General features: G+C 39.3%; 1 protein-coding gene across 3 annotated transcripts in view; it reads left to right on the top strand.

The window, feature by feature from the left end:
* LOC139632092 (CD166 antigen homolog A-like) overlaps positions 1–22,014 on the top strand; it is a 38,468-nt gene extending 16,454 nt beyond the window's left edge. The window contains exons 1-16 of one of the 3 annotated variants that reach the window (XM_071496843.1): positions 9,787–9,909; positions 10,047–10,153; positions 10,394–10,610; positions 10,764–10,828; positions 11,231–11,318; positions 11,572–11,745; positions 13,572–13,696; positions 13,852–13,984; positions 14,334–14,446; positions 14,545–14,671; positions 14,970–15,091; positions 18,376–18,508; positions 19,260–19,289; positions 19,764–19,875; positions 20,031–20,166; positions 20,264–22,014. In XM_071496843.1, the coding sequence (XP_071352944.1) occupies positions 9,885–9,909; positions 10,047–10,153; positions 10,394–10,610; positions 10,764–10,828; positions 11,231–11,318; positions 11,572–11,745; positions 13,572–13,696; positions 13,852–13,984; positions 14,334–14,446; positions 14,545–14,671; positions 14,970–15,091; positions 18,376–18,508; positions 19,260–19,289; positions 19,764–19,875; positions 20,031–20,133 (1,674 nt within the window). In that variant the 5' untranslated portion in view covers positions 9,787–9,884 and the 3' untranslated portion in view covers positions 20,134–20,166; positions 20,264–22,014. Of the gene's footprint in view, positions 1–9,786; positions 9,910–10,046; positions 10,154–10,393; positions 10,611–10,763; positions 10,829–11,230; positions 11,319–11,571; positions 11,746–13,571; positions 13,697–13,851; positions 13,985–14,333; positions 14,447–14,544; positions 14,672–14,969; positions 15,092–18,375; positions 18,509–19,259; positions 19,290–19,763; positions 19,876–20,030; positions 20,167–20,263 lie in introns of those variants that run through there. The other 2 variants (XM_071496841.1, XM_071496842.1) reach the window with 2 other exon arrangements.
* Positions 22,015–23,343: the final 1,329 nt, after the last annotated feature.

Below are 23,343 nucleotides of genomic sequence, written 5' to 3' on the forward strand. Positions count from 1 at the left end.
CTGAGGTCTATTTTGTTGTCTGGTGCTGTGTTTTTCAGCAATAGTTCAGACACAATGTGGCATCATGTGGAGATAGTTCCACTTCAGCCTCAGTGAAATTTATTAAAAAACTTCACTATCTAATAAACTAACAGGACATATCAATTCCTTCAGAATCACACACTTTCCTCATAACTCAGCTTATTTGCTTCACCAGGAGTGTGTGGTTGTGAACATAAACAACAACCCAACCACCACCGTCTCATTCAAGTGAATGGGAAAGTGTGTCCAAACCTTTGACTGGTTCTGTAAATGTTGTTAAACTCTGTTTCCTCCAACTAAGTCCCACCCACTTCAAATCAGTGAAGAGAAAAGAAACATAAATGGAGAGATATTTCTGGTAAAATGAAACTGTTCCATCTCTGGCAGCAAATGAAAGACCCCATTGGGTCACAGTAAGTAATTCAAAAATATATTTTAGGAGCCTTTAAAACTTGCATTTAACATCACACCATTATGTTTCTTTAAGGAATCAGCTTTTAATTACCCACGTGGCTTAAAAGACCTGAAGGCAAAAAAAAAAAAAAAAAAAAAATCTTTTCCGTCTTGGTCCCTCCTCTATTTCTTTGTCCTCTCATCTCAATCCCTGACGAGAGGCGGAATCAGCAACATGATCCCTCAGCAGCAGGTCTGCACATGTACTGAGGGCTCCTCAGGACGCGTCTGAAATCAGAGAAAATGGAGCCAGCATTTTCAGTCACAAGGCAACAATGGGATCCCGACAGGTGGGACTACAGGCAATGCATTAGCCCTGTTCCCACCTGCTGTTGTCTGTAGGTGTGTGGTGACCACACATGATGCAGCAAATGAACATTGTTTTCCTTGCCTGAGGGGGAGAGAACATGTCTATATGTCTCTCTAGAAGATAAGTTATTTATTTCATACAGGAAACTGCATTTTATATCTAGGGAGAGGGAAGTGTAAGGCAGGTTGGGCTATTCAGTGTTCAGGTACACCGAAGTGTAAAGATGCATTATTTCCTAGAGCTTTACTCCTCTGTGCCTTTGCGTTCTTATATTTTGTAAAGCCTCTTAGATACATAGACCACTTTTTGCCTGTTTGTCATGAACATGCAAGATTAAAATGGTTCTGTGATTGGGTATTTTGTTTGCCAAGCATGAAAGCTATTGTTGGTTTGGAAGCACGGTGGTCTAAAAATGTGTCCATGCTGCTATAGTCTATTAAGCATAATGACTCCTCTCCTTCACCATAGGGTGAAGGAGGTGAGTCATTATGCTTAATAGACAAAGACTTATAATACTGTGTATTGTATCCACCACACAATTCTCCAGTTGCTGTCCACCCTCATCCTTAGTGGCTTGTGTTTTTGTTTTTTTTCCTGAGGTGACAAACATGACTCAGGCTGTGAAAATGTGAGGGTTTTTCATTCCCTTTGCTTCACTTCTAAGGTTGTCATGTTTTGATCAGTCATTCAACAAAATAAATTGCAACTGTTTTAATAATAGGGCAATTGTTACATTGTTACTTACAAGCGGTGTTGCAACTTAGCACCTTTGTTGCTACATAAACCTTTTAGGCCTCTTTAGCGACTGTTTTTCAAACAAGCACTTAGCAACAATTCTGTATTAAAATATTGTATATTTGAGCACAGAGAGTAGTAGAGAAGCAAACAGATAAAGAGCTGAAACCAGACACTAGACGCAACGTCTAGGTCCAGCCATATACTGGGTCTTATATCATTATAAACTGAAGATATTTGGGTTTTGGACTGTTGTTGGATGAAACTGTGAATGGGAAATATTTGTGAATTGTTTTTTTGAATAAATGATGACTCAAGAATATGATCCACAGATGAGTCATTTCAGAATGAGATCAGTGGTTGTAGCCCTCGTCAGTAACAAAGCTGCATGCTTTTAGGTGGTGCAGTCATGCCGCAGAGATGTGTAGAGCATCAGGCTGGACTAGTTTTGGACCAAAACTTTGTACAATCATAGTTTTATTGATTAGTTTAGGGTTAAATCTTTGGGAACTGTGTTTGAAACAACATATGCAGTTACATGTTTTTTCTCACTTAATCAATTTGTCCTTGTGTGTTGATAAAATGTTAGAAAAAAAAGGCTTGTCATAACATGGAGCCCAAGATGATTTTTGGACTAGCAACAGTTGAAAACACCAAAACATTCACTTTATGGTGACATAAAACAAAGAGTGAAATCATCGCATTTGAGTGTTTGGCATTGTTGCCACAAAAATGAATGAATAGAATGATTATCAAATAATTGCAGATTCATTTTCTGACAACAACAATAATTGTTTCAGTCTTGAGTAGATCCAAAAATGATCTTGTGATATTTTATGGAGGGCTATGACTAAAGAGATTTTCATTTATCTGAATGTTAGGAGTGGATAAATTCCTTCATAAAGTGTTGCACAAGAAAATGTCTCATAAGTTCGAAAATAAATTGGGCTGCTGGTCTTGACACCAGTATTTTTTCTTTGCATGGCTGAGAATCATTTCAGTGTTTTATTAATATCACACAATATCATATGCTCTTTTCCATCTTAAAAGTAATAAATATATTAGACTTTGAACCTCCACTCTTATGAAAGAATCTGTAGAGAGTAAATCACTTCTTAAAAGCAAAAACAGACCTGCGGGCCTAGTCCAGCTGTACCATAGATGAAGCCTATGGGCAACATTGTCAGAAAATGAAACCTTTGTCCCAAGTCTGTCCATAAATGGACCTTCTTTTCACATTGGTTCCCTCCAAAAGACTCTCACTCCCATCTGAAGGTCAAACAGACCCAGGGCAACCTCTTTAGGGTGTTGGGTAGCTTTTTGTGCCTCGAAACAGATGGTGTGGCATAAAATGAGGCTTGGAAAATGGCTCTAACTCTACACGTCACAGGCTCTGTGCAGTTCCTTTCACATAATATGGCTTTTGTCAATGCTGAAGTACTTGAACAAGATCATACCTGCTGCTCACTTCTGCAAAATAGATTAATTAAGGCAGCTTGAACTGATTTTCAGCAATTATTCAGCAATTATTTTGATAACTGAATCATTTCACTCATTTATCAAGCAAAAATGTCAAACATACTGTGGTTGTAGCTTCAGATATGATTTGTTGCCTTTCTTTGTCACATTTGATAGTAAAGATAATTGATTCCATAAAATACAGAGACAGAAGATACTGGTAAACACGAAACTGGTAAATAACGATTTGAATGATGAATAATGAAAATATTGTATTGGCCCAAATAAAGGACAACCCTGCTTATAAGCCAACTCACCATGATCACAAATGTTTACCTCATGGAAGCACGAGAGGAAAGTCAGAGACTCGCCGAAGTTTTTAGGATACATCTGGAAACCATGAATGTCAGAGAAATCAATTCAATAGCTGTTAAAATACTTTAGTCTGTGCCAAAGAGGTGAACAAACTAACTTACCAACATAAGCACATGGGCAAAAGAAAAGTTTGTATTGAGAGAGACTTGAGGTATTGGAGAAATAGTTACACCACCCTCCTTTCACTGTGACATACACAACAGCGCATTCAGGATAATTTGTCGTGCGTCCGTCAGTCAGAGTCAGACACTCAGTCGTGGAATTTAGCATTTATTTGTAGCCAGCTGTTGACAGTCCGGAAAAACTATCCAAGCCGATGCCCGTAGTTTTATGCTATAAAGACACTGACAGGCAATTACAGTAGGCAGGAAAAAGCTAAATTATAGAGCCAACAATGTCGACGTTTGGAATGGTGCTTCTGTGGTTCAGCCTGCAACAAAAAGAGAAACTGTGTGAAAGGGATGTTGTGCAAGCTCGCTGTCACTTATCCGTCATTGACATGATTACCTCCCTTCCCTTGAGAGAGACAGATGCAGATAGTGGGGATGTAGCTGTGTATTTAGGAAAAAAAAAAATCCCTCTCCAGCTAGCTGGTCTGGAACACTTCCTCGGCATGAACTGATACTGTAACAGAATTTAAATATAGTCGTATGCTTGTCATAGTCAGTAGCATGGAGTGAAAGAGATGACAAAACAGCAGCCTATAGAGCTCATATATTACTGAATAGCTACAAGGATGTTTTGGGGCCCCTGGTAGGAAACTGGGTAATTTTGCGAAACCCTCCCACACCTCTCCAAATGACAGAAGTCCCTCTATTTTTCTTGACAGCAAGTAATGAGAGATTTAGCTTATTAAATCGCTCTTCTCGTTACACTTACTTGATATGGCTAATCAAAATTCAGCACTTGTTCAATTATTAAAGGAAAGACAAGGACGAGAGGCAGAATGTCACGGAAGGTTAGGTTGTCTTTGATTTCTCGCTTCTTAGGCAAGCACCATTCACTGTAAGAATCTAGCCTTTCTTCAAGTGTTATTGATCTAGCTGAAGTGGCTCTGTCTGCCCCCTCACTGCTGAACCGCTTCTGAAGCAAGGCTATTTGCCATCAAGTCTTTGTGGACATGCGCCATGGGATCTCCATTCACTGCACAATCCTCATTTTCAGCGGTTAATAAGTTTGGGCCTTCGTTTTCCTCTGGATGTTGCAGCTGTAAGACGTGCACACACCCACAAGACACACACACACACAAATAGAAATGGGAGGGCATAAGGTAGCAAAACAGGGATATAGAGACTAGTGTGGGGAGGTGGCTGATTTCCCTGGTGAGCTTATATCGGAGCTGTCGTCACCTGTCTCTTCTCGGGGATAGAGGCGCCTTAATCAGGAACATGAAAGTATCTCCTGTGGTGCTGCCTCCTGTCACTGTCTCTCGCCTGTCTATTACTTGATTTACCATCGCCAGAGTATTTGCTAATTTTTTGTGTCCAGTATGAGCACTATGCTTTTATAAATGCAGGGGAATTCACAGAAAACCTGGCCCGTCAAGTTATTTTGCGCTTAGGGGACTGAAGTGCCAATGAATGATTTCTAAATGACACAGACCCAAATCTTCAGCTTGAGGTCCTGGACACTCTGAGCTGTATTTACCAGCTTAAAAAACATATTTAATATGGTTTTATCAGCTTGATATTTCCTGGCTATAACTAATTTAATGAAAATTGCTTATAAACAAGGTTTGGAAGTGATGACATGTTTTAGAAGTCCGATTTTTTTAAAAAGTGGCACATTACTTCTCTTTGGAGTCTAAGAAACCACAGCTTTAAAATATGGATAAATGCGATGGTTTTTCAGATGTGTTATATCCGTAATTGGTGTTGACAGTAGTTTTTTCACAGCACTATACTGTACCTCCCAAATGCCAAACAAGTCTATTTGGATTTCTGTTTTTGGAGTTTTTAAAAGTTTTCATCTCAGTGGTTAAACTGACCCAAAACATGAGTGACTTCCCTAAATATGATGATATACACTACATTACTTTGCCCATGAATGACTCGCTGGCCAGCAGAAGAAGTATGTGTCTGTGTCAAGTTTTCCTTAATGTGTGTAATGACAAAGCTTTGTACACACACAGCAGGGGGGAACCCAAACAATGAGAAATTATCCCATCACAGCAAAACACAAGGTTTAAACTGTCAGTTACCACTTTTCATTGCCATCATATAGACAGCTGTTAGAAGAAGTCATTTTTTGAACACTTTGTGTGCGTGCATGTGTTTGTCAATGTTGAAGTCACACTGTTCACCTACTTTAGTTGCAAAGGATTACCTTATCTCAGTAAGCAGCAGGAGCTTTGTCTTCTGTAACTCAACATGTGTGCTTAGTTCTCATTGTGTAGCAGTGTAATCTGTGCAGATAAAGCCTTCTCCTTAATACACACTCTTTTAAAGTTCTCAGAGAGACAGAACACAGCTTTATTTGAATATTCAAAAATGCCTGTTTGAATTTGAAATGTAAGGAGTCCATTATACAGGAAGAGCGATAACCTTTCCAACACTGCAGTGCATGCAGTGTAACCTGAATATAACTGACTCTTATTATTTAACCACTGCAAGATTCACCAGAGCAGGTTGTGCAGCACTCTCTCCTGAGAAGTCTCAACACTAAGACACAACATATGTGGACCTGGTTGGCAGCTAGGCTCTGAAAATCACTTGGATGTTTCCGAATTCTCTGGCACCAACAGGTGCACCCAGGTGTAGCACATAATCAAGGTACGGACAGATTATTTTTGACACCCTAAATAACTCCTAAAATGAAGTGTGGGAGTATAACATCAGATGTGACACATATGCAAAACCATATGCCCATGTCTTGCACAGAGAACTCTTAAACTGCCTCCTCTTAATAGATTCACAATGTCTCCATTTTCCTTTTTCTGCCCGGCGTGTTCAGTCCTTTCCTGCCCGGACCGTAGACCTCCACATCCAAATGAAGCCCATTCAAGCATGAGAGTCAGTTTCATTAGATTTACATTAGGAAGGCAAAACAAGGCAGCGTGCCGTGGCTACATCAGACTGCTGTGTGCGCACCAGCAATCTGCATTACAGTTTCAGGTGGATCGGGCTGATGTACACCGGTTCGCCAAAATCTGTATGTGAGCAAGACTGTGAAGTGCAGGCACGAATTTACGGTCCAACAAACTGCCCATTTGCCACTCGTAGTCTTTGTTGGAGCGTACAGTATGCCTGCGTTTCAGCTGCATGACAATCAAATCTAACGTCATCATATGCTTGAGAAAATAATTATTCATGAATACATCAGAAAAAGTGCGAATAGCCGTTGTGCGAGAGACACCAGGGCTGACATTTTGACAAAGAAGAAATAACTTACTGAGCTTTTAAGCCTTTTAATTCACTTTATAATACTAGAGCAACTGATTTTGGGTGTGGCAAATCATGGACAATGAGAGGGATCACTACAGGAAATAGTTATAATTGCACTTCAGTTGACTAGTGACAGAGCTAATCCCTGTGTTTTTTGAAGAATTCCTGTTAAAACTGTCAGCAGCTGAAATGTAGTGACGTTTGTTTTATCCCGTGCTGTCAGTGTTAAATGTCACCGAGCCTTATTTTAAATGCAGGGTCGGTATATCTATGTGGGTGAAATGCTGTGGTAGTGTCTATGGGTTTCTCATAGCACCACCGCCAGCTTTTATGAGGTGGGTTTCACTACTTTGATGCTCACATAAGTAGTTCCTGCGTCAGGGATGGAGCTGATAATAGTCATCAACACAGATATAACTCACAGCTTTTTTAAATCCCCTTTGTTCTCCCCTCTGTATATTTAGCTGCCTGTCTCTGTACCTGTAAAAACACCCAGCAAGCTAGCTCATTTGATACAGATGTCATAATGAATTATAGACCCCAGTCTACCCAGCAACAGCCAATGTTTTTCATTTAATTTTTATTTTTTTGTAAATAAAAAAAGACTCCACAGAACAAAGAAACCCTGCACACTGAATCGATGCTCCCAAAGGCACGTGATTTACTGAGTTACAGTTATAAGAGTGCTTCCCACAGAATATGATTTTTTGGTTGGGTATTATATCATGTATAATACTGTATAATACCTTACATACAGTATTATTGAATAATACTGTATGTAAGGTATAAGGTGGGCCACTGCCAACATTTAATTGCCAGATATTTTGTCACGAATAAGAAATAACAGGATATACAGCTCTGCGTGTGTGTGTTTGCTCGCACTTGTTGCCTCTGCCCTCTCCCATAGCAGCATGTTGGCTTCTGTCCTCCACCTCCTCCTCCTCCTCCTCCTCCTCCTCTCCTACATCTCTCTCTTCATTAGCTACAGCTACCCCTTCCTAACCCTCTCTCGCTGCCACAGCTGCCGCAGCAGCTCTGGTTGTAGCCTGGAAATATACTAAACCAATTAAATGGATAGTTAATCACAGTGGTTGAACCGCTCAGATTTCCCACATGTGTGTTCTTAGGTTTCCAGGTGCACTGTTTTGCTAATACCTTTGGTCCAGACTGGTCAGGGTTAAAGAATTAACATTATCACTATCCACTTGCACTAGCAGTCGATACTGACTGCCAGCTTTGCTAGTAAAAAGCCGAAAGCAATCCTTCCTCCAGTGTATTATCATGTTTTGATTCAGAGTGTACATGGAAAGGTCGTGAATGGGGGGGGTGAATGAGTGCTGAGTGAATGAAAGATAAGATAAGATAACGTGCATACACTACCATGAGGCAGAAATACAGATCTTTCAAAGTCAGCAATATATTGGAGAGAAAAAAAAGAGGAATCATACTATCAGTCTATCCACATTGGCATTTCAGTTGCATGTAGGTTGTTATTTGGCTAAAATGTGTTTGTCACATAGATAAGCCAGTGCTATGTTGAGGTATTGAAAGTTTGAGAAATGTAGCTTTTCACTTTTTTTATTTTCCAGAGAGTTAGATGAAACAATCAATACCACTCTCGTATCTATTGCTGCAGCACAAAGACTGAAAACAGAGAAACTGCCAACTTGGTTCAGGCCGACAGAAAATCACAACCTGTTGTTTTAACACTCACAGTTTTTGTACAGACAACAAACACACAACATAACGAGCGTTGATTCGTAGGCTTTAGAGGTGCTTTAGAGGCAGGCAAATTTGGACAGAGCCAGGGTCAGTTTTTATGCTGGGCTGTAGCCTCATATTTCAATCTTCTTGTCTTACTCTCTGCAAGAGAAATAAGTGTATTTTCCAGAATGTCAGAGTGAGAATAGTGGCCTCAGGGCAGGGAAGTCATATCTGTAATAGTAATGGCTGAAAACATCTTGGAGCATGAGGCAGTCCCGCCCTGTTTCTAATCATTTTGTCTGTTGTTTGTCGTCTCCTTGCTGTAGAGGCTTTACAGATGGTGGTTAGTTCAGCATCAGAGTCGATGTTGTTTCAGAGCTGAGATCTCGTCAAGATGAAAAGCGTGAAGTCGCTCAGCTGAGAGTCAGGAGGATGGCAGCAACAGCAGACTGTTTGTTGACTTGAGGCAAACTGTTTGTTATGTTTGTAACTTTAGTAATGTGATACATTACATGATTATTTTATGAACTTCTTTAATTGTCTTCACGTGAAAATGGCACTCGACCACAGGGGGTTTAACATGAGGGATACAAAACAGACAGAGTAGGAAGCAGACCTTTGTGCGCCTCAGAACTTGCCTGCTTACATTCCACTGAGTAAATATGCCTCAGGGTCCCAGTTGTTACTCTGTCCTAATGTAGACAATGGTAACCATAGTAAAAGTATTTACCTTCATTCAAACAGGATTCAAATGAGCATCACGCACAAAGCAAATGAATTGACTGTGCCATCTTCGCACTGCTCTGAGGAAATCTTTAAAAGTCTGATGAGGGAAAGAGAGAGTAAAACTTTTGTTTCCGTGCAGAAATGGCATTATAGTTTGCAGCTGGTTCTTTGTGCATGAATATAATCAGACAATTTCAGGGTTGAATGCACACAGAATATTGGAGCATCTTAATTGTTTGGCACTTTTCCTGTAAAGACACAAACATTATTTGTCAGTGATTCAGCCGATAGAAACTGCTCCGGCCACTGCTTTGTTCTCATGCACTTTACTGAGCCGCTTGATGAGCTGTTTTGGATTTTAGCTGTCAGATGTTCGTTTGCACACAACCACTTGTGCGTTTACCTCAGCCTGAACCCTGAGAGGTCTGAAATGTGAATGTGAATACAAAAAAACTGAGCAACACCTCATTTTCAGTCCGGCCGTGGCGGTCTCTTCTTCCCTGCAGCCCTCTAACCCCTCATGGCAGCCCATTGAGAGGCTTCTGCTGGCACCCTCCTCCCATCCCCCTCTCAAGCACTTTGTCTCCATGGCGATGTTTTCAATGAAATTTCAGGCAGGAAAGGTTGTTTTCTTTACCAATGGAGCTGTAAAATTAGCACAACTCTCTAAAAACTGCTGTTCATGGTGTGTTTAAGTGAAGAATAAGTGGTATTGATAAATGACAGTCAATTATACACAGAAAGGTGGGACTTTTCAATCATTCAGAATAATAACGGATTTCAATTTTCAGTCAAAAACTTTCATGCTGTGTTGGAGCTGACCAGATTAGCCCCTTTGAAAAAGTATCTGGTGAATGTGGCTTTGCTTTTCTCTCTCGCAGTCAGCGGTTTGGAGACCGTCATCGGCCTGTATGGGGAAACACTCGAGATCCCGTGCAACAGTGGAAGCGTGAAAGCAGAAGACATCCTCATCACTAAATGGAAATATGTAAGTCACAGCAGAGGTCAATGGATTCAAAATGGTGAAGGTTGTCTGACACCCACTTATCATGTCTGAGCCACACCCAGTCTGAGTGCATATGAAGTGCATTAGACCATGCATCTGTCCCTCCATATGACACTGCATGAGCTTGTGGGTGGGGAACAAAACACTGTGCTTTTATTTGAACTGGAAGCCAATGCCATATGTCACAGACATGTCACAAATGAACTCTGCTCTGCTTTCCAGGACAAAGGAGAAGGCCTTTCAGGAGACCTGCTGGTCAAGCAGAAAAACCAGAGTGTCTCAATCAGCGCCACTGATGAATACAAGGGCCGAGTGAGCTTGGCTGAAAACTCCAGCCTGCTGCTTTCTGCAGCCAGGCTGACTGACCAGCGGACTTTCACCTGCATGGTGGTGGCTAGTTCAGACATCAAAGAACACCCAGTTAATGTGGTGATCTACAGTGAGTACAACCTGGCACAAGGCCAAAATAACCTTTTCTTTTTGGTTTGCTTTAGTCAATGTGCTTCTGTGACTGACAAGAGCAACGTGCAGCACACAAATCACTTACAATAACATCCTGCTCTTCAACACTTTGTTTTTTAATGTGTTTCAGAGACGCCAGCAGGCCTGGAGATTTCTGACAAAGTGCAGGAACTAGAGATTGGCAAACTTACTAAGGTGGGGTTTTTAATGATAAACATTGCTTATACCTACATTATTTTAAGCAGTAAATAATCAAGGGAAATCCCTCGCTTGAGCGAAGGCATCTTGAGGCATAGCAGAGACCACGTTACTACAGTAATGAGTTCTTTGAAGTGATTCTCATGAATTAGTAAAGAGCAGAATCCCCCTACTGCAATTAAAATACCCAAAGGATCTGAGGGGCTTTAGAAATGCTTCGGGCATTTCATGGTCTATTGCGCAGAAAACTCCTAAGTCTTCAAATGGTGGCAAGGCACTAAAAAGCTAATTTACTCAGATGTTTGGTCATTTATAAAGATTCATGAAATTATGATTTTTTTTTGTCTTTGAGTGTAGGTTTTTTTCTTAAGTTGTCATCTTTTTTTTTTTCTCCCACAGCTAGGAACATGTGTTGCACAAGATGCCAATCCAGCTGCAAACATCACGTGGTTAAAGAACAATAAACCTCTGGTGGCTGATGGGAAAGGTGTGTATTCCTCATCCTGTTGCATGTCCGACATATCAAAACAGCTCTTTGGGCTGGTTTGGGTAGGTTTGACATTTATAAATAGCACATAGACAGATGATTTTATTCTCTCTGACTGGGAGAGTCACTCTAAATCTTTCTTCAGTGATGAATTTTGCTGCACTCGTCGACAGTGTCTTGTGCAGCATTGTGGTCATTACATCACTGTTTTCTTGTTGGGGTTTTCAGACATAGTTGTTTGTTTTCTGTCCAGGGATTTCCATCCAAGCCTCAGTGCAAGTAGACCCTGCTACTGGCCTCTCGACCACTTCCTCTGTACTGGAGTACTCGGCCGAGAAGGAAGACACGGACGCTCAGTTCACCTGCAGCACTCAGCAGACTGGGGGCGCAGAGTTGGTGTCCTCTCCAGTGACCTTCACTATCACCTGTGAGTCACAAAACTCTGTCAACAACATTAACTGAACACACTTTCTTTTTGCAGACAAGTAACTCCAGCACAGATTCAGAGACTAAAATGTTGATTGATAATGGCTTTTTTTTCCAGTTCTATCATCACTTATTTGCTTCATTTGCTTCTCATCTAACTTTTACCAAGGAAGTGGAAAATATTTGAACTAAAAATATCAAACTGTTCCAACTTGCTATATCCATAAATGAAAACAACAAAAACTTGGCACATGTATCTCAAGATTGTCCATCACCTTGGGTATTTTGGTACGGATCCAAATTCAGCTGCAGACTCAGAAATTTCTAGGAAAAAACAGACAGTCGTGCAGAATTGAAGAGAGTAGATTCTCTTTGAGTATGTTCCAGTTTTGTTGAAAATATGAAAAGTTCAAAACCAACACCGCAGCAGTGGGGTTTTCTTCTTTTAGAAATCACCCTGACCATATAGTTTTATACCAGGTTGATCTAATTAAGAATATGTTACAAGTATCTGTGACTTTTTTCCCTGTGAGAATTCTTAAAGGTTCCATATGGTGTAAAGTGAAATTTCCTTGTGTTTTTTATTTTTATTTTTTATTTTCAAACAGATACAGGTTCTTTATTAATACAATGAAAGCATCAAATCCCTCAGTCCACAGGGAAATGCACACAGCCTGTATTCAAAAACTGTGTTTTAAAACGAGCCATCAGGACTTCCATAAATTTGTGATGTCACAACAAAGCATTCACCACCTTCAGCCATGCCAGAAGCCTGGCCCACCAGGATCCACTGCTCAGCCTTGCAGGATTTGGTTTTTCTGAGTGTTTACCTGAAATCTCCTATAGCCTTAGCCTCTCATCTGATTGGTTTACCAACCTGTTGTTGCTAGAGCTCCAGACACTACATTGAGATGGTTTTTGGTTCTTAAAACCACAAGTATATCCTATTATGGATATCAAAACCTCAAATAAAACACTGGGCCTTTAACACTTTATAATGTGTCTTTAAGTATTGAAAACTTGAAAACAGCACCACTGTTAAACAGTGGTGCTGTTTTCAAGTCTGAGCTTCAGTTATAAAAGTGTTTCGTGTGACTGTAATAAGATTTTGTTATATTTTTGGCAAATGCTAAATTTTATTTAATATGACATGAAATATATTTAGAAATACAGTCAAAAGTAACACCAGCATGATAATTTAATTAAAGTCACATTTTTTCAACATCACATGCAGTTACTCGCCGGTCGTTTCAGGATTGTTTTCAGCAGTGGCTCCTGACCCACAAGCTCTCAAAAAAGTCCAAGAAAAACTGACTAAGACTGCCACCTGCGTTATTTTTCAGTTTACAATAACATTTTTGTAATTCTTTTGATTGTAGCTAAGACAAGCATCTCTGACAGCACAGTTAATGCTGGCACTTTTGAAATGAGGTGTGGATTCTGTAACTCTGTAGTTGGATTTATACCAAACGCAAGCATTAAATATTGAAGTTACCTGGAAAACCTGGCCTATAAAGTAGAACTTATCAATGCTGGAACACTTTCTTAGAAAGAATGTGAAGAGTTTGTCTCAGATGGAGCTGAAACATTGAGCTTTGAAAAGATTGTTTGGTCTAGTGCCTCAGAATATGACTTCAGCTCAACCATCTCCTCAGCTGGATTTTGAAGTTGGTCATGACCAATACTGATGCACAAAGTTACTCTTCTCTCTGTAGTGTTCTTCCACAGTTGCTACCTGCAGTCCCAGCCATTGGGGCTGCACGATCCACTTGTTACTCCTGCCACACTCACGTACATCCCCTCTCTGACTTTCTATTTTCTGCACAGACTCCACAGAAAACATCGTCCTTCAGGTCATTGCTCAGGGCCCACTCGTAGAAGGAGACAATGTGACTCTGAAGTGCGTTGCAGATGGTAACCCTGCTCCTACCAGCTTTAACTTCTACCTTAAGGTACACATACTCATCAAGATCTCATCAAAAACAGAAATTCCTGTTCTTTTTCCTGCTAGTACGGCTTAGCATCTATAAATTTATGATGCTGCCTCCTTTTCTTTGATAAGGCATCCTAAACTAATTACCACTTGTTTGATTGTGTGTCTTTGAAGGAAGAAATGGTGAAAGTGGAAAACGCAAATACTTACACCATCGTGAATGTCTCACGTGACACAACTGGTCAATACAAGTGCTCCCTCATTGACAACCCCATGTTGGAAGCTTCTCAGGACATCAAAGTCAACTGTAAGAAACCAAGACATTTGTATGTTGTATAACTGAGAAATTAAAATTACTGCATTCGTGCCACCCACCAGCATTATTGTCAGTATGATTTATTTTCTACCTATACCTATTACTTTGAATGCAGGAAGTGTTTTGTCAGAGAAAAGAAAGTCGTCATATAGCTCTTTGCCAGCCTACCTGACTTCCTGTGCTTTGGAGAGAAAAGTGTTGTGTCAATCGCGCTCCCTCTAATAAGCTGATTCTGCAGGGCTGTGAGCCAAGTGCAGGGCTATATGGTTAGCAGCAGGAATGTTTCAACCCTTATCAGGCCTCTGAACCATGTTTTCACCACCCTTCTCTCTCTTTTTAGACCTAGACATCAATTTAAGCCCCTCTGGGAACATTGTGAAGACTGCTGGCGAGGCCTTAAATCTAACTCTCCAGATTGATGCTTCTGGCGAGTCAAAGGTCTCCTGGACAAAGGTAAAAAAGCAATTGTTTCAACAGCAGAGTAAGTAAATGACTGAAGAAAGGTTTGTGCTTTTTATTGTCAGTGCTGATATTATTTTCATTCAATTCAGGATAATGTCAAACTGGATAAAGAGCCCAAGTTCAGAAAGCTGACTTACTCGGACTCTGGTCGGTATGACTGCAAGGTGACAACAGAGCTCCTCAGCCGAAAAGCTTCTTTTGAGCTGCTTGTTGAAGGTAAGGGTTTAAAGGAAACTTAGAGATTTTGGTAAATAGGCTTATTTGTTTGCTTCTTTGTTGCTAAGAGCTAGATGAGAATATTGATACCACTCACGTATCGGTACAGCAAATACGAAGTTGCACTCAGTCATCATCTCCTCATCAAAACTCTAGGCAAGAAAGCAAATAAGCACATTTCCTAAAATATCAAATAACTCATTTAATTAAAGACTTTCCTCCATCATTCTGGTTGTGTCCATGAATGGCCAATCGTTTTCTCATTCAGATGAATCTGAAGAGTTACGTCCTATTGCAGGTGCACCAGTCATCAGACAGCTGTCCAAACAGCGCGGTGAAGATGGCCAACATAAAGTCTTGATTTGTGAAGCTGAAGGTTCCCCAAAACCAGCTGTTTCCTGGAGCATCAATGGCACCTCGGTACGCACACTCACACTCCTACAGCATTACCCCTTAATCATAACTACATGAAATTCTTGCACTGATAACTGTTACAATTTCAGAAGGTCATATCCGTCAGTTTAATAAAACTCCACACACATTTATCTCACACGTTGGGGCTTCAAAAAACTCTGTGAGATTCCCAGCACAGTTATGTGCAGGATTTTGAAGAGATAGACACAGTTAAAAAAAAAAAAAATCAAATGTACCATAATGATTAATGCAAAACCCCAGTATTTTTGCTTCTGTTCAAGGCAAGTTTATGTATGGTGTCCAAGCAAGGGCTGTAACGATATGAGATTTTCACTACACAATTATCGTGGCGAAAACAACCCATGAAAATGATATTATCACGATATCAATGGAAAATGTGACAATAATAACAATAATAACAACAATAATAATAATGTTATCAATCAAATTAATCTTTAACTTTGTTTAGTGTTTTTTTGCCTCTTTTTTGGCAAATGAAATGGACTCAGAAGAGTTGAAGGAAGTGGAGAGATTCTGTAACTATAACTGTAAAAAAGTACACAAAAAGAACACTTCAAGTATAGTAAATGGACTGCACTTATATAGTGCTTTTCTAGTCTTATTGACCACTCAAAACGCTTTACAATGGAAGCCACATTCACCCGTTCAGACACACACTCATACAGCGCTTATGTATAGACAGAGCGCTTTGTATTGCAGATGTAATGCTTGTTTTCAAATTTTGCCAAGTTTGAGTGTTTTTGGTGTGGACTGCCATATCATCCCTACTTTTTCAACGACATATTGTTTACAAGCACAGTTAAAAGTTGTAATCCTTAAAATGTCATTCCTGGTTCATTTGGCAACAGCCACAGTTACCATAGTAACAGTAATTATGGTTTAATACTATAGTGAACAGTTGTTGAGCTGCTGCTTTATCAGACATACAACAGAAGAACAACTGGTGCATCTGTTTACAGCTCAGCCAAGCGAACTCGTGTTGTTTTGATAATGAGGAGCAGTTTTCAAGTAATATTACCAACAGCAAAGCTGAATTAACATCCAGCACCGTTTCTGCTGAATCCCTTGTGCACAGTTAGGCTGTTTGAATGGCAGACTCCACTAACAATGAAGAATACTGTATAGAGAAGTAATGAATGAATTAATGTAATTACAATGAAGGGCTACCGTAGAAAAAATCTCGACGATAAATCGTTTAAAAAACAGGGTTCAATTTAATCAAAATGTCAAGGATTATAACTTTAAAGCTGAAATCAGCTGTATCTTTTCACTTGCTGACACCCACTGCAGCAAGTGTGGAAGAGCTGCTGTGAAATATTGTCTTGGCTGTAGAAGCCTGCCCTTTGTTTGAACCAGCTGCTGCAAAACCTGGAAAATGTGAAGTTTGACACCGCTAAATAACTAAGCCGCAGAATTTACCGTTGCTGTCATCTAAGACAATTGCAACACAACAAGCCATGACAAGTTGATTTTTTAAATCGCAGATTGCAGAGAAAGGGTTTCCCCCATGAGCTTGTTAAAAGTTGAATGCAACAATTTATTGATTAAAAACAAACAAGATGGATATCAGCTTTAACAAGTGGCTGCACGTCCTGGCTATTATCTGACCACCCAGGAATACACTTAAAGCTGGAACAAGTTTTCAAATTATCACATTACTGAAAATGTTTCTGTCCTTTTTCATTTTAAGGTTGCCACTGTTTTTCTGATGAATCAATACCGGTTGTCATCAAAATTAAATACAATTTTATATGTATAGCGCTGAATCATAACAGAGGTTTATATTGAACAAGTCTAGACTGTACTCTTCATAATATTATTTAAAGAGACCCAACATGAGCAAGCACTTGGAAATGGTGAAAAGAAAAACTCCTTTTTAACAGGTTGAAACCTTGAACAGAACACAACTCATAGTGTGTGCCTCAACCGGTTGGGTTGGGTGATTCAAATTCAAATGTAAACTGTCAGCAGGTTTGTCCTGTTTTAACAACTGCTGTGACATCTCATCTTTGAACAATAGCATCTGAAGTAGCCCAGACATATTGAAGATGATATCTATCAGCAGCAGGTGAATGGTTTCGCCTTCATCTGGAACAATGCGATACAGATTGTGGTTATATTTTGAGCTATTTAGGTGTCTGGTTCATCAAGCATCTTCTTAAAATACACTTGTTCCCTCACTGAATGTGCAGACACTATAAACAGTTCCAGAGGCAGCGAAGACAAACCACCGACATGATCATGTGGTTGTTTAAACGTAATGGTATTCTTTTCCTCAGAACAAACCTATGAATAACATGCGCACAGATGTGATGTGACTCAACACAGACAGTCTCTTTAAGCCTCCTCCCTCTGGATGCTGTGGGGGTGCAAAAATAATTCAAGGTTTGCCAGTCTTGGTCCTGAGATAGTTTGTGCTTTGCTTTTGTCGCTCTCCCTGTACTGCAGAGTGACTGAATACCCTCTGTTATGAGCATGGCGGTTTGCGCTGTTCGTATTTTTTTCCCCAGTTGTCACAATTTTGAACTTATCTGGTCCAAACATTTCTAGGTGGTTGTGCTCAGTGTTATGGAAGAGTAAATTTCTTCATTTTCACTCAGGTTCAAGCACAGTATTTTGCACCAGACTGTCATGAAGACAAAAATTGTCTATATCTTAAATGGACCTTTTTTTTTCTCCTTTGTTTCTGTGGTATACCTGCTTGCACACTGATAGCAGAGCCCCTCACAGACACAGTGTGAATTACGTATGAACCCTTGTGGGCTTGTGTGGGATGGTTAGAATTCTTTTCAGCCCATTCAGTCGCTGTCTCACTTCAGAAATGACCTGAAAAACCTGAACCTGTGTGTAATAATTAATCAGTTCCAAAGGTGAACAGGGCTCTTTCACTGAGGGACAATGCATTTAGTAGATAACACACATTTCTACATTTCAGTCCAAGTTTATTTTCTCTACTTTCAGCGTATCCTTTAAAGCCTTTTTAGTGAGAGAATAATTTAAGATTTGAATACAGACTCAGTAATGAATGGGCATTTACAAAATTGCCTCATCCCTTTGTATATGTAGAGGATGTGAAAAGGGTGTTGGCACTTTGTCTTTGTGTCTGGGGTTTTCCTCTGAGACTGAAGTGTCTATATCCCAGAGGCACACATGCTGTGTCTTTGTCAAGAAAAGCCTGAGTCATTGATCAGACCAACATCGCCTCCTGGTGGTATATACAGTCCTAACATTTGTGTTTTTGTTTTGTTTTTTTCTCTCTTATTATTCAGCCTGATGAGAGTCCCTTCGTCAATGGAAGGATTACACACAAGATAACAGTTGTGCCTTCTGCAAATCTAACTGTCTCTTGCACAGTGACCAATGAGTTTGGCATGGATACCAGAGCTATAAATGTGTCATCCTGTAAGTACACAGTGGTAATATGGTCCTGTGATCTGTCTCCACTAAAGCCTAACTCTGTAATCTGTCTTTGTAAATGTTTTTCCTACTCTGTTCACAACTCTTTCTGTCTGCATGCTGACTTGACATAATGTTGAAATGCTTTAATAAAGCTACAATAATAATAAAACTACTACAATGTACTTACGGGTAAACCCACCTAATAAAGGATTTCTTATCTGTGGACTGAGACTTTAAACACCATGTAGGTCCTTCTGACATACACTTTGAATAATCAACAAATTAGGTTATTATAAATTAGAAAAGATGAGATGAAAAACATAATTAAATACATGATGGATAAATTAGAAGCAAAAATAAATGCTGCCTCTGGGGTATGAACTTATTTTTGCCTTGCGTATAGTATATTGGTGGTGGTTTGCCTTTTGGTGATCACTGAGTGAACATCTGCCTTTTTATTATCACATGTGTCACTGTCAAAATGTAACTGATGCATGCACTGTTGTCCAAAAGCATGCAGTGTTAAAATCATCCTCTGCTCTCTTGCTTACTCATTCCTGCGTGTTTGGGACACTCACACACCTCGCTCGGTGTGTGTATGTTGGGATGCTGGGTTTAATCTGTTCCCTCTTTGGACTACTTGCATGCAAAAGTAGAATAGAAGTAGAGTAGTAATTTTCCTGGACAACAATCTTGATTTTGTTTTTTTTTTTCTTTTGGTTGGACGTTAATTTTATTTTATATCTGATTTCAGTATTTGTGGAGGTGAGAATGGATAAACAAGGTAAGTTGTAGCAGTCTTCTTGCTTGTAAGAAACGGTGGGAGGGGTGGGGTGAGTAAAGACTAGGGGGGAATCGAATGTTGCTCACTGAAAGAAGGATTTTTATCAAATATTTACCTTCAACATCACCTTGGAGTGTGCTACGGAAAAAAACAATGTTTGGACAGTGTGATTCTGTAGATAAAATACAGTTATGAAGGAGTAAGAGGAATGGAGCTACCAGCATCCTGACAAACTGTCAACATTGTCCATAATCCCACTGGCTGATGATGAAATGAGTCATAAACTAAGAATATGTGTCATTAACATTTAACTCAGTGAGTCATAACCATGTACCATGCCGATGTGTCCATTCATCAACGCACTTATTGCGCATCATGACTTTTTTCTTCCCTGTATTCATATGCAGCCAAGCTGGAGTTTCATGCTGAGATGTGTCTTCCCGGTTTGATGTTTCTGTTTTACCTTTGTTACAGACCAGTCAGAGGATAGTGACCAAACCAAGTTGGTGGTTGGAGTTGTGGTCGGTCTCCTCATCGCCACTATGATTATAGGCCTGGCATACTGGGTGTACATGAAGAAGTCCAAGTAAGACGTTAACAGTGAACCTTTCTGCAAATGTTAATTCTGTTATATGATAATGATGCTCATCTTCATAAAATTATTGAATTCACAAATTCGCTTTTGCAAGGGGCCCTGCAATGTGGCCCTGTGAGCTAAAATGAGCTGTTATTTCTACACAGGCAAGGCAGCTGGAAGACCGGTGAAAAGGAGAACGGGTCTTCTGAGGAGGAGAAAAAACTGGAGGAGAAAGTTGAGGAGAACAGCCAAAAAGCTGAGGTGTAAAGAAACGGCAAACATCCTTTGGGAATGTGAAAGGTAGACAAGAAAAAATTCCCACCATGTGCTTAAATCAACATCACCAAAGTCATTGTCTTTCAAATGGCATTGTTTAAATTTCTTCTTTTCTTTCCAGTGAGAACATGGAACTTTTGCACATTTCTCTTCACCTCTGTCTTTGGGAAAAACAAATGCGTGTACATTGGGATGAAGATGGTTTGGATTTGGTTTCAGGGAGAATTTTACTAAAAAGCATATCCAAACACCCCCCGAGCCCCTCAACCTCTCACCCTGCCAGTCCTAAAAAGAAAAAAAAAAAAAAAAAAAAAAAGAATGGATACTGTATGTGATATACATAACTTGTCTGCACTACTGATACATGTGTAAACTTGTCTACTATTAGGATTCATGTTCATTAGAATGGATTGTGGGAAACTGAGAGAATTCAAATGTTTTTGGTTTTGTTAGTTGATGCAAGTAAAATTACTACTAGACCAGTTTGCCTTTGCTGTTAAGGATGTGTAGGCCTGCATTAGTATATCTTTGAGTCGTTGTCCCTCAGAGACGGAGCAGGAGCCGAGGGACATCATCACCAACGCTTCTTAGTTTCACGTCATCACAGTCAAACAACCTCTGCCTTCAACATCGATGTTCTAAATCTGTTTATTTGTGCATTTGTTTTAGTTTGTTCGTTGAGCTGTGGATAAAATATTTGAAATTGAGATGAAATTCCTAAAAGGGCTAAGGGTATATTGTTATACTCGGCATTAGTTGTAGATGGAAATATGATTTACATGTTGCATTGCAGGAAGTAGGTGCTGTGAGTTCTTTGGTGTTACATGCTTTTCTTGTTCTTTGATTGTGTGTACCTCCTGAAGACAAAAACGTTTTTGCGTTTTTTTTTTATTTTTTTTTTTATGTACTGTACATTTGACATAACCACTGTATTACACAAGCAGGTACATTATTGAGAGAATGTATGAGCATAATTCAACTCATTTTACTGGCTTTAGTTTGGCTGCACAGATTGTTCTACGTAAAGCCGTTGTTTGTTTTCATGCTTTTCCCAAGAAAATGTCATTGAGCCTGTAGTAATGAAAGGATACTTTAGTTTACCAGTCAGGGTTGTAATTGAATTCTGAATTTGTGCTCCATCAGTGTTGAGGTATGCTTGTTTATCATGTAGCTATGGCAGAATTTTGTAATCGAGGACACAGAGTGGACAGGACATTCGTTTCAAAGTAGCTGTTATGATATGTTTGCCTTCTATTGCAAATCTACCTGTAATTGCTTCAGTTTGTGATGTGCACTAGGGTTCATTTTTTTCATGTCAAATTTGTGTAGAATACGACGGTATATGCGCAGCTATAAGTCACAATTTTGGTCTTTTAAGAGCATTTACTGAATCTGAAAATGCATCAAGACCAGGATGTAATGTATGTGGTTTTAATTTTCTTTTTGCTATTTATACTGAACAAGAATTAATGTCCTGATAGGTAAATTCAATAATTGACACATAATTTACATCTTGGATTTAAACCATTGATAAATTGCTTGCAGACTTAACAAAAATGTAATTAAGTTCTGAGTCATCAGTGGGTTGTTCAGCATCTGGTTGAATAATAGATTCAGCATGTTGTAATCTCAGACCTCCAAGCTGCTGTCTACCTTATGTAAAACCATCAAATTGGAAGAATGACCAAAGAAAGTGAACGTTGCCATGCAAGTATTGTAAATATCTGATGTTTGTTTTTGTACTTTTGTTTAAAATAAAGTGTACATTTGGAAAAGTTATGTCCACTGAATATTAATTATGTTGTTACAGTTTTCATGCCTTTCATCTTCCATCTGAGAATCTTTTGAAATAAAGAGCAACACGGTCCAGAATTTTTTTTTCCCCACTTTTATATGTGCTGAGAACTTGTTGTAACATTGTACATATTTTGCAAAACAATGAATATTGTAGAGAATAAACCACAGCAGAGCAGAAAAAGTCAAATAGTCAAAAATCTTTCCAGTACATAAAATATGTTGTGAATATATTCAATTCTTGCCACCTACTTAAACATACTATATATCCTTATTATGAAGATTATGTCAAAGTTATTATCTCTGGGCACAAAACTAATTTAATCCTAAATTCATATCAGAGTTGATCTGAGATTATGCCAAAGGCAGAACCTAAAAAGACATTATAGCTTCAACACATGCTTTTGTCTGTACAAATTGGTTCTTAGACATGAAACCTACAAGCCTGACTGCATTAAACTATTAGGTTAGATGTCACATTTTAAGGGAGTTGTTGTGTCAGGAAATAGCAACATAAATAGTCTTGGTTCTGCTGCCAGAATGACCACAAACAACTAAAAAACAGAGAGAGATGTCCATAAGCTGCTTGTGATAATAACATATTTCAAACTGTTTAAATCTGTTTACCATTAACCAGTAGTGGAGAGGTCGGTACATTAGGTACTTATGCTTTACTTTCCATTTTCTGCTACTATATCCTTCAATTCCACTACACTGAAGAGGAAAATGTTGTGCTCCACTACATTCATTTCACAGCTTTAGTTTTCAAACACAAAAATATGCGATCAACACATAACATATGATGCATCTCCTTCTTTAACATTATGTCATCAACATCAACAACATGATGAAAACACTGGAGCAGAAATGCCCTGTGAGCATATACATGGACAGAATGTCGGATCTGACTGGTTCTGCATTTTGAGCCATGAAGGCCGAAGGACATGGCCCAGGCCAGTTACTTAAAGATATCCTGAATATTTAATTAAAAAACATTTTCTGTCTCAACTGGAAGCATGAATTTACTTTTTTTTACACAATCTTAAATACATTATTTGTTTGATAATTATAGGAAATGCAAGGTCATTTACAGGTCACTAGTATGTTCAATCCCTTGACCTTGTGGCAATGATCGTCAGTGCATATGAGTAGCCATTTTCTTCAACGACTTCTAATTAGCTGGTTGGTAGCTGTGTCAGTATGGCCAATCTCTAAATTAAAGTGTTCAATAAGAACTCTCAGCATTGGCATATGGGCTGCATCCCAACCAAAATGAGCATCTGCTGCCATCCTGTGGCCAAAGAATCTGGGAAAAATCTATTAGATGTTTTTTTTTTTCTTTACTCAACATAAGGTGGAACTAGCTACACAATAGGCTTTGATTATAACTTGGAAGATGTGAGGATA

This window comes from Trachinotus anak, unplaced genomic scaffold (genome assembly GCF_046630095.1).
Source record: "Trachinotus anak isolate AG129_WGS33_773 ecotype Australia unplaced genomic scaffold, CSIRO_AGI_Tana_v1 ptg000014l, whole genome shotgun sequence".
Taxonomy (NCBI): domain Eukaryota; kingdom Metazoa; phylum Chordata; class Actinopteri; order Carangiformes; family Carangidae; genus Trachinotus; species Trachinotus anak.